This window comes from Sinohyriopsis cumingii, chromosome 2 (genome assembly GCF_028554795.1).
Source record: "Sinohyriopsis cumingii isolate HCF-2022 chromosome 2, ASM2855479v2, whole genome shotgun sequence".
Lineage (NCBI taxonomy): Eukaryota > Metazoa > Mollusca > Bivalvia > Unionida > Unionidae > Sinohyriopsis > Sinohyriopsis cumingii.
In genome coordinates, this window is record NC_142962.1 from 21,189,532 (window position 1) to 21,207,408 (window position 17,877).

At 33.3% G+C, this 17,877-nt stretch overlaps 1 protein-coding gene across 1 annotated transcript in view; it reads left to right on the forward strand.

Annotated features, from left to right (window-relative positions):
• LOC149804441 (claspin-like) overlaps nucleotides 1-17,877 on the forward strand; it is a 109,707-nt gene that overhangs the window by 18,878 nt on the left and 72,952 nt on the right. Inside the window, exons 6-13 of the mRNA XM_089940436.1 lie at nucleotides 531-623; nucleotides 1,193-1,261; nucleotides 3,055-3,109; nucleotides 6,428-6,486; nucleotides 8,358-8,430; nucleotides 10,769-10,881; nucleotides 12,015-12,111; nucleotides 16,879-16,996. Coding sequence (XP_089796562.1) covers nucleotides 531-623; nucleotides 1,193-1,261; nucleotides 3,055-3,109; nucleotides 6,428-6,486; nucleotides 8,358-8,430; nucleotides 10,769-10,881; nucleotides 12,015-12,111; nucleotides 16,879-16,996 — 677 coding nt within the window. The remainder of the gene's footprint in view (nucleotides 1-530; nucleotides 624-1,192; nucleotides 1,262-3,054; nucleotides 3,110-6,427; nucleotides 6,487-8,357; nucleotides 8,431-10,768; nucleotides 10,882-12,014; nucleotides 12,112-16,878; nucleotides 16,997-17,877) is intronic.

Here is a 17,877-nt window from a genome sequence, read left to right on the forward strand (position 1 = left end):
CACTAAGCCTGTGATATCATGAACTTTAAAATTATGTCACATCCTAATTTGGAACATTTTCAATAATAGTCTGTCCAGTTTTGTATAATGTTGGGTTCCTTTATATTTTTAGAATTTGCATTTGTTGCAGGATTTTCAATCAACCATGTAATTTTTGTTTGTGGTAAGAAGCTTCTTATTCTTTGATATAAAGCAATTTGAATTTCACGGTAGTGGAGGACTTGTAGATAATAAATCCCAATAGTTCTCTTGGCTACTAAAGTAATTGTTCATTGTAAGTCTTCACAATACAAAGTTCAATGGCCACATTCAATTTTTAAATATTGTTTGTGATTTTTATTTCGGCTGTGTATGTGTGTGTACATTGAAACTATAAAAGTCATTTAGCAAGTTTCAGTTATTTTTTCTTCAAACTATTTAATACTCCTTTTGTTACAGATTTAATATCCTATCTACACCAAGATTTTTTAAATAAAATTAATAGTTCAGCATAATTAAGTTAGCAAATTTATGTTTTGCATGGCCTTTAGACTGCCGAAGAAGTGCTAGATGCAATACTGGATGCAAAGTCAGATGATGTGGCTCAGTTATTGCCACAGACTAATGCAAGAAGAAGATCAAAGGTCAGGATTTCATTTTCAACTTTCCTGTTTTAAAACTACACAAACGATTGTATAATGGAATATTTAGAGAATAAATTGCATGTTTGTAAATGTTTTCGGTGATTGATGCAGTGTATTTTATGAAGATACAAGTATCTCTTGATTTCTTAATGCTGGAACCATGAGAATTATTTGAATGCGTTCACAAACTTTTGTACCTCAACAGTGGTAGAGCTGTTAACCTTGTCTATTCATCCATCCATCACATATTTGTGAAAATTTCATTAAGGTCAGTTTCAGAGACTGGTGGGGCATCTGTGTCAAGTGAACATATTTTTTGTTGAGCACACGATTTTGAGCAAGTGCCTCTGCTTGTGTTTCATAATATTATGACTTCAATCATGCTATATTATTCCATATCATGCATTGCTTTAATCAGACAATTTTATTTTGTATTATGCCTTACTTCAAATATACTGTTATTTCAAAGTATGCCTTGCTTCAGTTATACTGTTATTTCAGATTAGGCCTTGCTATGGTTATTCTCTTATTTCATAGTATGCCATGCTTCAGTTATACTGTTATTTCAGATTAAGCCTGTATTAGAAGACAGTTCTGACGATGATGAAAAGATTAATCTGTCCAGCCTCAGGGAGAATGTGAGTGATACCAAGTTTTCTTTTCTTCATTTTTTAAAAAGGTTACACCCATACTAATGTTTGTATATTTCAACATTTTCAAATTTCCACCTAAAGTTGTTACTGCTACTCTTCCTGAATGGTAAGTTACATTGATATTGGGTTTTCACTAGAAGACTTCTTATGATGTCTAGTTGGGCCTAAATAAAAATAGTTGTGCTTGGACATCCAGGATGAGCACCACAGCAGCCATAATAAAAATCTTGTTATTGCCTGAATGGATTATCATGTCGGCATGTTTGTTTTTTTGTGAAAAGACTTCTTATAATGCCTTGTCGATCCTTAATGAAAATACCGCTAAGTTGACATCCAGTATGTCCTTCACAGCAGCTGATTTGAAAATCTTATTATCATTGATGAATAGCAAATATGGTTTCAGCACTCCATAGTTAAAAGGAAGAGATTGTCATATTTTGAATTCCTGGAAATTCTTTTTGCCTAGTAGAGCATTGGTCCCTTCAATCTAGATCTGACTTTGCAGTCAATATGTATTATTACTATTTGGTATGTTCTAATACTGTGTCAAACATAACAATAAAACAAGGAAAGTAATGCAATTGGTAATTTTGGACAGTTAAACTCTTGATCAATTTTAACAGTACACTTCAGGCTTTCAGTTGGAATACGTTTTATCAGAGAAAATGAATTTGTATTCTATACATAATGTTGTACAAAAGGCATGATTATAGTCTGACTGTCCATCCCCATTTCTTTGTACCCCACTACCGATTTCAATAACGAAAACATTTAATATGAAAAAAAGTGCACAGAACTAAGTCAATTAAATAATTGATTTATAATGTCTAACCTAACTGAGACCAGAATTGCACTAATACTGGCATCCCCTGTACCTTTCATGCTGAACGGACTTTCCATACTAACACGGCGCCATATTGCGAACACTATGGGCTAGTTTATTTCCATCAGACAACATGATGCAGTTCATCCTATTCAGTAACTGCCGGATAATTCCGTAAATTGCCATTACGTTGAGAGTTTGGAATTATATACCTTTGCACACATGAACATATAAATTAGGCCAGTTGTTAAATCCACGTGAAAAACAAATTTGTTATTCTTTTCCTTTGCTTGATTCGACATTGTAAATATTGGAAGCAGATGACATATGTATGTACATCTGTAGTCGTGCACACACCCCTTTGCTGGAAATGGACTTGTACAGGAACTGGAAATGGATCTCGAGCATGTCTGTCAATTATATTGAAAACTTCCCTTAAGCGTGAAACATGCAGACGATGATGGTGTTAGGGACACTCTACTCACATTCAGGTTAGAAATTGTAAATCAATGAATGAATTGACTCAGTTCCTTGCACTTTTTATCACATTTAAGGTTTTCATTATTGAAATTGGTGGGGGGTATAAACAAACGGGGATGTATAGTTAGACTATAGTTAATATTATGAATATTTTCTCCATAATTGACATTTAAAAATGACAGCAATCAAAGATCCTGAGTGTCATGGGCTAAGATCCTCAAAGTGCAAGTCAGTAAAACATTGTATGTCACAGTTTAAAAACTAGTCCAGGACCAAAAAGTAAAGGTCCAGGTAGCAGCGACTCTTACTGGGTTTTGGTGTGTATGGCACAGCTGTCCTGAAGGTTAGGCTGATGCAAGGGAAGTACTTTGCCCAAAGATACACTGATGTATTTAAATAATAATAGATGATACAGATGAATCTACTTTTCATTTAGGACTTGATATTGACCAGTATACCTTGCATCTTGTTACAGAAAGGAAATAAACTGAATGACCTCTTTGATGCTGAAGAAAGCGATAACGATGAAGGTATGTTGATTTGTTTACATTTGTTTGTACAAACATTATGTTCCATGGTTTGAATAAACCTTTGTAGAAATGCAGATTTGCAGAGGAATCCCTGATATTGTCAGCATCGCAGGTATACTCTCCATGAAGATATCTTAGCATTTGGGAGGAAAGATTATGGTTCACTGTGGAAAATACCAAGTCAGATATTTAGTGTCATTTGAGACCATACCAGAATAAAAGTTGAAAAATTTGTCAGAAAAAAAAAGTAAAAATGTTACTGGTTTCATAAATCTCATGGCCCATATAAACTGTTTTCCTTTTTTAATGTCAGTAAATATCTCATTATAAATAAGGATAAATCTTCAGACCTTAACAGTTTGACTTTTCAAAACTAGTTGATGCTTATTCTTTGGCTACTGAAGAAACTCAGTTATTCCCTTTCTACATTGGGTCCTCTTTTATAACCGTTATATTCAGCCATATTTATAATATATATATAATAAATTAGCTATTTGGGCTGTTTGTAATGTAAATGAGATAGTACTTTGATTCCAACATAGAAAATTTTTCAGACCCTAGGAGAAGGCACATCATTTAATTCTAGAGTCTAGACGATTTTCAGGATGCAGTGAATTATATAAAAATGTCACCAGCACATGAAAGAATATTCCTTAGAAAAGCTATGTTAATATTTAAAGTGCACAGAAAAATCATTTTTCTCGACTCAAGAAATATCTTGCACTAGATGCTGTTGGTACTGTCAATTTAATGTATGTTAGAAATAAAAAATACAGTATGCCAAATCCAAACAAGGAATTGTTTAAAAAGTTTTTAGTATACTGGTCCATTTTATGGAACAACATTCCCAGTGACATAAGGTAGGATCCTAGCATTTTTTGTTTTCATAATCGGTCTCTCAAATGGATGAAATCTTAAGATAGTCAAAGAGTTCTAAGTGCTTGATAGTTGAATTGATGTTCACTATTAAATCCATTCTTTCATGTTACATTTTGTCACACTTACTAAATGGATCAAGGATATCGATTATGATACATTGATTGTGAAGAAAATGAGTGTACAGACACCAATTTCTTATTTTATTTGACATAGGCCTAAAGAATGAAAGGAAGGAAAATAAAGTGGTAGACAGATTATTAAAATTGTTCCAGTGTACAAAATCCCTCTCCCACCCCACCATTATTTCATCAATGTCTTTAGTGTCACTTAACCATTTACAGTGTATCCCTTGGGGTGCAAGACTGAGAGTCAAAAATCACCTTGGTGTCAAAACTGGGGGTCAGACTGAGTTAAAAACAAACTTTGGTATCAAAACTGGGGATAAAATTAAAAATTTGGGGGTCTCTGAAGCGCAAATGAGGGTAAAGGAAAACACTGCATTTAGAAGACAAAAAATAAATTCTGGCTGTCAGATACCTTGAAAAACTATTCATGCAATGAAACCCAAGCCTTGAAAACAATACAACAATTGTATAATGTTCATTTTAATTATGAAATAAGGAAAGTTTTAGGTGTGATAAATGTCCAAAATGCTTTTACTGTGCACTGATTGGGAGTCCATTTATAAGAATTTGTAAACACACCTCTCAAACAAGGCCCCAGGTGGCTGAGTGTCTAAGTCGCTGACCTTTACAGATCACTGACATCTCACCTATGTTTGCATGGCTTCAAGTCTCGGGCTTGTCCAACTTATATATATAGATGTGAAAGCTTGCCACTAGCTTTCCATGGGTGAGTGGTTCTTCTGGGGATTTTTCCAATTTCTTCCTCCACCAGATATACTGGCTGCTGTATGTCATGTGCTGAGAATTTGTGTTAAACCCAAAACAACAACAGCACCCTTAGAAATGAAATTGAGTTGTTGAACATCTGTCTGTTGTTTTTTTTTTCAAGTAGCAGCATATTCGGAGATAAATATAATTTAAACAAGATAGAGTGTTGGCAATCTAGTCTATTTTCATTTAGGATTGGCGGTCAGTCTATTTTCATTTAATTTCAAGTAGTGGTTGACATTGTTGCCTGGTACTGAAAAGATTTCACTTTATGTGTACACAAAGTCGTATACATATGCCCCACACATCTACAAACAAGTTGGAAAAACAATAAAAAGAAAACGTAAGAAAGTCAAAATACAGTAAATGAGCTCTGGCAGAGTAATAAATATAGGTTCCATAATGACCAGAACATTTCTTTTAGCTATGGTCATTCACATACTTCTCTCTTTCCCTCTCTCACAGATGTTCTTAGTCAAATATTATACTGCTGTGGTCATTATTAGGTGCCTGTAGCCCATTGAGTAGTTTTAAATCTAGTCTACGGATGTTAATTTATAGCTGTGTACTAAAATATTTCATGAAATTGGAACAATGATACAGAATATAGCATTTTTACTGGATTCATTGCCGATTTCTTAATTTTATTTGTATGGGTATGATGCACATTATTATTTATATTATAATTCTGTATGCCAATATATTTTAAAATCATAGAAGACCTTAAATATTAAATGGAACTTAATACTATCAAGTTAATGAAAACATATGCAGTGATTTTATTTCTTACCATCATTCTCTTTTAACAGATCATATTAATCTCTAATACCATTATCGGCTGTGCTTTTTTTATTGCTTTGAACATCATCCTTAAATGCGCCTCTTCTCTATTTACCTGCTCTCATCCCAATTATGATTTGCGCTAAAGAAAATCTCAAAATATATCCAGAAATGAAAGAGAATACATACGATCTCCTATACATTAACAGTCAACATTTGAACGTTGATTTTGTTTAAAGAAACATAAAATGGCAGTTTGTGTTACTGTGAAGTAGACCTAGAATTATATGGTGACTGATATGACCCATGATTGCATTTTGCCTTTATTTTTTGCTCATTAGTGATTGAACTGTGACTAGGACATGTAGTTCTACATTGTTTCTTTCCTGTCATTTGTGATGACTGATCCATACAGGAAACAATTGTTTTTGATTTATTCTGTTTACTGAAGATCACTTTTTTATTACAATACAAGCTTTGGTTGGAATTTTAGAATTTCTTCTTGATCAAGTACATTTAAGAATGATTCTCAGTTATTGCATCAGGGTGAAATATTGATCTATGATGGTTTATTGGAATACAGATCCAGTTAGTCCAGTGGCTTTTGGTATACAGATCCAGTTAGTCTTTGGTATACAGATCCAGTTAGTCTAGTTGCTTTTGGTGTACAGATCCAGTTAGTCCATTGGCTTTTGGTGTACAGATCCAGTTAGTCAGTTGCTTTTCATTTGTTCATATGAATAAGTTTTTTCTCTCTTTGTTTCAGGTAAAGATGCTGTGCAGCAAGACATTGATGACAATGAAGAGAACTCTTTTGAAAGAGAGGTAACTTATCATACTTGCATTGTTCATACCATTTTTTAAATACAGTAGACAAGAGCTTAGTTTGTTTACCCCCTTACCCAACCCCTCCCCAGCCCAATTGTACAACAAAAGGAAGAATCCTCAAACATGGGGTAGAAGACGGGATTTAGATTAATTTGCCCCAATTGGGAGATTTATGGGCACATTGTAATGTCTTACAAAAAAACCCATACATATTCATTTATCAGATTTCTTTCTCGGTGTCGAGCCCACCTTGGCATTTTTTGCACAGCCATAAACATACCAAAAATTTATATTAATTGATTGCATTTGAAAAGTACACTAGACTATTTATTGTAAGCTAGTTATTAGGCTGTAACTGTTGTGACTCTTTGGTCTTGACCAAAGTAATAGAAAGCAAAAACCAACAAGTTTAGTAACATTCAACAAACAATTTTATTCCCTAGAATATGAAGTAAAATTTTACAACTTAAAGATATATGAATTAAATTCCAAATAGTCCTGAAAGTTGCATCACAAGTACAAAAATAGAGTACAGTACTCCGAATGAATTCCAGTGGTGTTCAGAATGAATCCCAATCTTGAAAGTGCTGATGTACCAATAGCCTAGATTAGTGTTGATGCTTCTAATGTATTACAATGATATGATCCATAATATCTCGAAATGAATTCACAATAATCCCAAAATAGTGATTTAGTCCAAAAATATTATCTAGCACTTTTTACTTCCAGTGAATAATTTAAATAAATAAATCCTCTCAAATTAAAACTGAACATAGCTTAAAGACTGATTTCACTTCATATGTTAAGATAGGAATGAGTAATTCTAATATAAACAACCTTAGTATAAATACCCAAGACAATGGGAAGAACAGGATGAGGGTCAAAAGTTCATTTCAAGGACATTCTATGTTTTCAACAAGACCAGGTCTTTTACTTCAGTTTTAGTAAGCTAACTGGCAACGATCAGGTAACAATTTTTCTGAGGGAATACTTATGTCCCGAAGACAAATCCAAGTAAGCATGTTTACTTACAAAAAATAATAGTCGTAATAATATAATCTACAATCATAGACAGAAACTAGCTCAGTAATATGTTGTTATAGAAGAAAGACAATACTATGTTGTCCCAGAACTCCATCTCTCATTATGGACAAAGGTCAACCACACAACTCATTTAATATACATAACAGTAACAAGATAATATTGTAAGTCGGGCTTGGGTTCAGTAACAATGTAACTGAATCATTAATTACAACTAAACTGTATTTGTAACTATAATTGAATATCACTGATATACTGTAAAGGTAATTGTATTTATAATTGAAAGTCTAGATTTTCATAATTAATCAGTTACAAAAACAAAGATAAATGTGTTCTTAATTCCAAAAAATTTTAAAATTTGAGAAAATACACATATTGATCTTGTACATTATTAATTGTCAGATATAATCCATTTTCATGCCAGTATGTTTATGTTTGCTTATAATGCATATTTTTTACATAACAGGCATAAAATAAATAAACCTAAATTAGTTGTCTTTTTATGTATCACTGTGGGGAAAAAGTAATTTTATTTATTTGACATTTGCAAACACATTGTAACTGGCCAAAGTAATTGAAACTTAGTCTGTTGTAGTTAAGATATTGAAACATGATAATTTTATAAGCCAATTAGGTTTGAGCATGATAAAATTTTGAAGTGGGTCATTAAATTTCATTTGGGGTTAAATTTATTTATTTTAGCAAATTTACTTTTAAGGAAACGAATGGTGTTTCATGATAGATCATTTTCTTGTGGTGAAATATCTGCTGAGCAGACCATAATGTACTACAATCCTAGACCTTAACACGTCTCTTCATTTTTCCAGGATAAACCTCTGTCTTTGAAAGGGGATCTTTTTGATGCTGACAGCAGTTCAGATGAAGATTCTAGAAGTTCAGGTTGGTAGTGTGGTTTTTTTTGGACAAGATCAGACAAGAAATACTAAAAATAGTCAAATTGATATGGATGGGAGGGTGGAGAGTCACAAATGTGATTGCTGAAGACTAGAATTAAGAAATAGAATTTTCAGACATGATCATACGTATTGCACTTGTTAGGTCATTGCCCATGGATTAGATCATTGCAATTTCAATAGCAGCAGAAGACAAGAGGTGTGCTTCTTCAGAACATTATTAAAATCCGTGATTTAAAAATACAGCAGTACTATTTTAACCTTGATAGTAAAAATTTCTTCACATCAAAGTCTTTTTGTGCTGAAGGAAATTATTTCAATTTAGAATGTATTTTAAACCTGCCATTTTACAAAGCTTGAAGTAATGTTCACAGTAGTTAGAACAAATAGTATCTGAATATAATTAAGCATGTCCAAGTAATGCTAATTGTCCTAAGTCCACTTAGTTTGGGAAGCCAGGTACTGTGCTAATTGTCTTGAAGTCCACCTAGGTGAAGATTACAGGTGCTGTGCAAATTGTCTTGAAGTACTCTTTGGTTAGGATTCTAGGTACTGTGCTGATTGTCTTGAAATCTACTTAGGTTAGGAAGCCAGGTGCTGTGCTAACTGTCTTGAAGTCCACCTAGGTTAGGATTCCAGGTACTGTGCTAATTGTCTTGAAGTCCACCTAGGTTAAGATTACAGGTGCTGTGCAAATTGTCTTGAAGTACTCTTTGGTTAGGATTCCAGGTACTGTGCTGATTGTCTTGAAATCTACTTTGGTTAGGAAGCCAGGTACTGTGCTAATTGTCTTCATGTCTACCTAGGTTAGGATTCCAGGTATTATGCTGATTGTCTTGAAGCCTACTTAGGTTAGGAAGCAAGGTGCTGTGCTAATTGTCTTGAAGTCTGCTTAGTTCGGATGCCAGATACTGGCTTATCAGTATCCAATTTTTAGCACTGGAGGATCTTAGTGGAAACTCTAGCATGGACACTGGCTGAAATGTTTCACAGCCCATTGTGTAATTAGATAACCGGGTGGGATTTTGGATTTACAACAGAACACTTTTGATGGTGATACAGATCCAATGTTTAATAATGAACAACTTGAATGAGCAATTAGTTAAGATTAATATGTTTGTGTATATGATCCAAATATTGGATCAATTAACATAAAATGCGTGGACCTAATAATGAAAATACAAATAAATTAACTTACACAGTACAAAGACAAGGGGTGAATGATTCACAGTGATTTCACATTGAAAAGATTGATGTGTTTTACTCAAATAGCAAAACAAATGTAATATTTTACTCATATAGTAAAATGTATTCACTCAAATAGTGAAACCATATAAACAAAAGGACAGATATACAAATTATCTTTACAGTCCCAAAAATACACTGGGTTTTACAAATCCCAAAAATTAGCCCATGGCTAAAAGATTACATGCATGGAGTTACACACTCCTTCACCAGCACACTTGGCTACCAATCACACTGGAAAATTGAGCCGTTAGTATTCTAGGTTGGTCAGTCAAGCAGTCAGCACCCACCAATCTCGGTCAGCAACGCCTGATCACCTGCTACTCGACTCTGATCACTCTGACAGCTTGGATCACTCAGGTCACTCTGGTCTACTGAAAATACATCTAACACTGTGTACTGTGCATAACACTGGCATATACGATAAAATGTAATGATATTATTTATGGTAAGTTATACAGATTACATTATCAGGACAATAAATACAAAACAACAAACAGGTTCAGAAGTAAACCTAACTGTGCCCGACAAGAATCCTACGGTACTAAACGTTTCTAAAAAATGCAGCTTTATATTGCTAATATAAATCCCTTGCTAAGTCACAAACCAGAATAGAAAATATTTGAAGTACACTACGTAAACTGATGCTACATAGCAAACATACAAAAATAAATTTGGTAGTACAATAGTTATAACGTATACACAAGAAATTAATAATTCACATACCTCTTCAGCCGAAGATGTGCAAGTCCTTAAAGTAGACCCACTCACTGACAAGACGTTCTGTAATGTGAAGGTTTAATCTTACAGTGAGGCATTTATAAACAGACAAAGTTGCCATACATTGTCTTTGCGTTGGAAGCATTTGGTGCACGTGCAGCATAGAATGAACCAAAGTCACTATTTTGAAATATTGTACAATATACATAAATCACCCTCGGGTATCGTTGTACACAAAAAGCGAAAACCATGTACATGTATTTAATAAATGAAAGGATTTATACAATTCCATGACATCTTTGCTAAAATTACCAGGAATATACTTTTCAGGTCATTTATTTAATTCTTCTTCGTTACAGCCAGCAGTTGTGGCCTAGGAATGTTAAATAATAATAATGATGATGATGATGATGATGATGAAGGGTTTGATGAATCTGCTATCAGTCCTCATATTTTGGCCAAATTAAAACAGGTAAGACTCATATATGGTAACAACAAAATCAGCTAAACATTTCTAGACTGAGGGAATACTGTGAGCATACTCCATTAATTCTGTTAGGTCAAGCACAATTTTTGGCTATCATAATTCAGAGATGTGCTTATTAGGACAAACGAGTTTATGATATAGCCTAGCATTACTATACATTGTCCATTAAGATCCTAGCATTATTGTACTTTGTACATTAAGATCCTAACATCGTTGTACATTGTCCATTAAGATCCTAGCATTGTTGTACATTGTCCATTAAGTCCCTAGCATTGTTGTACATTAAGATCCTAACATTGTTGTACATTGTCCATTAAGATCCTAACATTATTGTACATTGTCCATTAAGATCCTAGCATTACTGTACATTGTCCATTAAGATCCTAGCATTCCTGTACATTATCCATTAAGATCCTAACATTGTTGTACATTGTCCATTAAGATCCTAGCATTGTTGTACATTGTCCATTAAGTCCCTAGCATTGTTGTACATTAAGATCCTAACATTGTTGTACATTGTCCATTAAGATCCTAGCATTGTTATACATTGTCAATTAAGATCCTAGCATTATTTTACATTGTCTGTTAAGATCCTAGCATTACTGTATATTGTCCATTAAGATCCTAGCATTATTATACATTGTCCATTAAAATTTGCAACCATTATTACTTTTAACCTGTGTTAAAAAACTACAGCTCTTTGTGAAAAAATTTGTCAGAAAGTATCCACAAATTAAGTACTTTCAGTTTTGTACAGGTAATGTCAGTTTAGCTTCAGATGTACCATTGTTACTAAAAATTGAACAATCAGTTAACATTGATCATCATTTCAAACTCCATTCAAAAGAGTTTTGACAATATTGTGGCATCGAGACCATATGATGGTGTCTAAGGTATCTTCCACATTTTAACAAATAAATCTTACGCTAGTATCTGAGCTGTTGAGAATACTTGCTTAGAATCGTAAGACCTTGTGCAGTCTTGAGAATACTTGCTTAGAATCGTAAGACCTTGTGCAGTCTCAAGAATACTTGCTTAGAAACATAAGACCTTTGACAGTCTTCGGCCTAAAAGAGTTTTATCTAATATCTGAAGATTGTAAATCTCTGTTTTTCCAGGGAGCAGCCAAAAAAGACAAGGCTCGACCTAAGAGAAAAAGTGCTCAAAGAGCTGAAGCTATGAATATTCACAGTGAGACGCAGCGGCTTATCAGAGGTGAGTGGTTTTGACTTAAAGGTTTTTGTGATTTGTCTCTGTGCATATTGTACTATTTAGATAACTTGCACAGTTACCCATGTGGCGTATTGTAATATCAAGATAGATTGCATTTTTGTCTGTGGGCTTATTTTACTATTAAGATAGCTTGAGTGTTCTTTTGTGTGTGGTGCGTATTTTGTTATTAGATAGTTTGCAGTTTTGTCTGTGGGCTTATTTTACTATTCTGATTGCTTGTCCAGTTTGTATATGTGTTTATTTTATTATTTAGATTGCTTATACGGTTCTTTTGTCTATGTGATTATTTTACTATCTGGATTAGGTAACTAAATCAGTACGTATAAAAGGTAACTAAATCACTATGTATAAAGGTAACTAAATCAGTATATATAAAGGTAACTAAATCAGTATGTATGAAAGGTAATTTAATCAGTATGTATAAAAGGTAACTAAATCAGTCTGTATAAAAGGTAACTAAATCAGTATGTATGAAAGGTAACTAAATCAGTATTTATAAAATGTAAGTAAATTAGTATGTATAAAGGGTAACTAAATCAGTATGTATTAAAGGTAACTAAATCAGTATGTTTAAAAGGTAACTAAATCAATATGTATGAAAAGTAACTAAATCAGTATGTATAAAAGGTAACTAAATCAGTATATATAAAAGGTAACTAAATATGTATGAAAGGTAACTAAATCACTATGTATAAAAGGTAACTAAATTACTATGTATAAAAGGTAACTAAATCAGTATGTATAAAAGGTAACTAAATCAGTATGTATGAAAGGTAACTAAATCAATATGTATGAAAGGTAACTAAATCAATATGTATGAAAGGTAACTAAATCAGTATGTGTAAAAGGTAACTAAATCGATATGTATGAAAGGTAACTAAATCACTGTGTATAAAAGGTAGCTAAATCAGTATATATAAAAGGTAACTAAATCAGTATGTATAAAAGGTAACTAAATCGATATGTATGAAAGGTAACTAAATCACTGTGTATAAAAGGTAGCTAAATCAGTATATATAAAAGGTAACTAAATCAGTATGTATAAAAGGTAACTAAATCGATATGTATGAAAGGTAACTAAATCACTGTGTATAAAAGGTAGCTAAATCAGTATATATAAAAGGTAACTAAATCAGTATGTATGAAAGGTAACTAAATCAGTATGTATGAAAGGTAACTAAATCAATATGTATGAAAGGTAACTAAATCACTGTGTATCAGTGTATCCCCTAGGGGTGTAAAATTGAGGGTAAAAAAAAAACCTTGGTGTCAGAACTGGGGGTCAAATAAAAAATGTGGGGGTCAAAAATGTACTGACAAATTTACATATGACATACTTTTTCAGCTTGAAATAGGATACTGCAAATTGCGCAACATACTCTTTCTCTCTAAACATACAAATAAATCAACATGCACAATTAACAAACAAATGCATTGTCCATTTAAAGAATAATTTTATTAGTTCATTTTTCTTTTAATGTCATAGTTTTAACAGTCTCCTTATAATCAATATGAAGCAATATTATAGCCCAACACAGTACATACAAGCCAAAACAAAAAGCCAAATAAATCTTTTTAACCAAATGGCAGTTAATTTACTGCCTTTCATAAAATGTGTACTATCATCAGTTTCATTGTACTTCGTCCTAGAACTTTATCCAAATATCTAGGAGGATAATGATTCATCTTCTTTCTAAAAAGTTACACTTGAACTTTAAGATCTATCTTTTATTGCATCAAAGTTAAAAACCAACAAAATCTGCAATGACCCGCTGATTTTGTACTCCAAATAACGCATTTGTCTCTGCAAGTTTACTGATTTCGTTGTTGTGAAAAAATGTCTTGGGTTATAATGTGTTCTCCAGATATCTTGCGGCGAACGAGGGCAGATTTTTTAAAATTCTAAAACCCTGTCAAGAAAGGATTATTCACTTTTGCAGTCTTCACAATCACGCGATCATAAGTCACACCAGTAATCTGGCATTATTTTCTCCATTTTTCATTAAAGTTAGATCCACAGTTACTCTTGTGTGTTCTGCTTCTTTCACATTTTTCGCTAACGATTTTTAGTGCACGGCATTTTAATCTGGAGATCACTTTCTAGTGCAACAAGCATTGAGATTAAACATCTAGATGGCGGCTTGCTGAGCTCGATGGAAATCGCGTGAGAGCTCGCGAGATTAGGGGATGCTTCTCTGTCATAACATTGCCAATGCTAGTCTGGTTCATTGTTTCGAATGTTCTCTGCATTGCACTCTGCTATACGAACAGAGGCGCACAAGGCAAGGAACAAACAAAGCGGGGAACCAGTCGATGCCTATGCTTGAAGTATATACGATGCCATCCATTGTCCAATTCATTGGGTATTAAATAAATCCTGATCACATTATGAAAATCCTTTGTGTCAAAAAAACACACGGCAACAAAATGTGTGCCTCAGTTTTCTCCAGCGTGCGTCCCTGACACACAAATGTGTGTAAAGGGAAACACTGATGTATAAAAGGTAACTAAATCAGTATGTATGAAAGGTAACTAAATCAATATGTATGAAAGGTAACTAAATCAATATGTATAAAAGGTAACTAAATCAGTATGTATAAAAGGTAACTAAATCAGTATGTATAAAAGGTAACTAAATCAGTATATATAAAGGGTAACTAAATCGGTATGTATAAAGGGTAACTAAATCAGATAAGTATGTCTTTCTATAAAAGGTAAACATACAGATAAATCTGTATAATGTAAAAATATCCATCAAATAATTTTCATCACATAGTGATATTAACAGAAATTACTTGGTAAGTGTTTATTTGTTTATTTGTCAAAAAAAGAAATATGAGTTGGTTTTGTGTTATAGACTCATTGTCAGTCTTACTCAGTGCTGATTGCTACTGACATCAATTCACTACAGTCTGACATAAGAAGTTTAGTCATGTATATATATACTTTTTACATCAATTTATATACACTGATCTTAGGATGGGAATATCATGTTGTTGCATTTCTCTATTAATAATTGCTGGTCCAGCCCATAAGATTGTAACAGTGGAGAGATTTTAATGAATTTTGCCCTATAGTATATAATGACTATACTATGTGTCATTTAACAGTCATGCCCCCTGTCTCAGTGTCAAGGTCACCAGACCTAAAAAACATGATTTGACTCAGTCTTAAAAAAGTTACCCTAAAAATACAGACTTGCAGCATTAAGCAGAAAGTGGTAAAATCCTGATACTGGCTTGTCCATGTTTGATTGGTTCCAGCTTTTATATTCAATTTAGTGGAGTTTTTATATTTGATTTAGTGCAGTTCATCAGGGAACCAGACTAACTTTACAAGAGTGCCTCAGATGCTTTAAACTATACATATTTTTTCATGCTAAATTATTGCTTATAAAAAAATGGTGTCCAACAAGCGATACATGTTGAAGATGATCAAAAAAGTGTTAGAATTATTTCAAGTTCAGGGATGGCCAGAAGCCATTGAGCTCCAGAGGGTTTGGAGCTGCAGCTTGTGAAACTGATGGGGGTAATTTATGTTGAAATGTACTTTACTAAATTTTTGGTTGAACGTTATGTTTAATGTCATTGCAACATTCTCAAACATAACTTCAACACATTTCAAATACGTTTTCCAACTTTACAATAGCAGCACATGATATTGTATTACACCTTACTGAAAACTGCAAACTCATGGAAAAAGATTGACCGCCTTATTGGCATCTTGCTAGGGTTGACCAGTCTGGGTCACTGCAAGGGATAATGTGATGTGTCATTGTCTGGAATATAGTTTTTGAGTTGTTTTAATTATTTTACTGGGTCCTTTGCAGAATATATATTAAAATTAGAAGGGCTGTTTCATGCTAAAGCCATAAACACATGTGTCAATGTTAAAGTCAAGATAAGGGAAGTGAAAATGTAATCCTGTTTCTTGCATTCTTATCTAGAGTATAACTTTTGATCTAACAATATTTAAACTTTTGCCATGTAATATGTCACATATGGCCAGTGTGTTGTATGCATAGTTGACCTCCTGCCTCAAGGTCATGGCAAGCAAAAAATGTATATCACTGACCTCTGTCCATGTACTGGTATAACTTTCAAACCAGTGGAGATATTTTTGTGAAAAATTTAGCCTGTTATATAACTTGACTTGACATTGTCTCCCATATTTCCAATCATACCCCCAGTCTCAGGGTCAAGGTCACAGTGAAGGGTAATTTAAATCATTGGCTAGTTTCCTTATCCAGGCTGTCACTCATGTACCCTTACAGATAATTTGATAAAGCTTTACTGAGACCATCACCATTCTCACAGTAGTCAAATCTCTAGCTCAGAGGTCATGGGCATTAGTGGGAAAAGGTCACAATATGGGTGTATTATATGTTGTTTGTGCTAACATTATTAATAATTACAAAGTTTGTTTTAATTGTCATGGTAGAGGTCATTGCCATTTGTTCTTGACACTAACATAAGGCAGTGAAGAATTCGAAACTGTTCATTGGACTAAATACAGTTTCTTGGAAAATCAAGGTAATGCAGTTTCTTCTTGGAATTGTTTTATGTATTTCTGTTGCATACCAAAATGCTGGATTTCCTTATATTACCTTCAAAACGGAATCCGAATGAAACGGAAGATAAGACTGTCTGGTGTGTCTTGCAGTGATTTGTGTGACCCACATTTAGTATTTGAACTCGAATGATCAATATAATGTCTAGATGTAAATTTAAATGATGTGAATTTTGACAGAGTCACAGGTGGCTTTGCCATATCATCAGCCAGCACCAAGATCTTTGCAAGATTTTCTGGATAGAGCCAATAGAAAACAACAGGAATACAGGGTTTTGCGAGGAGCTAGAGACTTTGTGTAAGTTAAAAGTGAACAAATAATGACTGGCACTGTGCTGGAAAATTCATGACAGTGTTCTGGTCCTGAATGGTTTAACCCCAAAATCTTGAAATTTTCCCTCCTAAGTTTTTTTATATCATCATTTAACCAATCAGGGACTGCTGTTGACTTATTTGAAGAGGTGATTTATGGAACATTATTAGCTTGCCTGGCCATAAGTCAACCGAGTGTATGGTATGACATTGTATTATTTGTTAACATTGCTGTTTGAAACTTCTTTTTTAAAATAACAGTAGTTTTCAATGACTCGGGCAATTAGCATTATATAATGAAAAGCTATAATTTTTGTACAAGATGGTGATCTGTCAAGAAATATAACCATTGTTACTAAAGGTGGAAAAACGTTTTAAAATTAGTTTTTTAAAATAACTGCTGAACAAAAATTTTACCAGATATGACACAAATCATCTTGGCATAGAGGGATTTCTGACATTTTAAAATAATGATGATCAACCATCAGATATGTCCACCATTATTCAAAGTTGATTAAACTTTGAAAGCTTTGTCTCTAAAGTTGCTCAGCAGAATTTGACAAACTTTTGACAGAAAGCATCCTGGCATGAAGAGCTGCCATTACTGAAAATAGAAAACCTTTCAGCAACTCAAAAGCTACATCAGTAATTGGACCAAATTTGACACAAAGCATTCTGACATGAATAGAATTTTAAAAATACAGTCAATGTGTAATTAAGTATGCCCACTGTTGCTGAAAGTAGAACAATCTTTCAATTGTTTCTTCTTGAAACTGCTGAACAGAATTTGACCAGATGTGAATGATGCTGATCTGTTCATAATACATGAATGCCGTAATACATGTCTGCCATAATATATGACTGCCA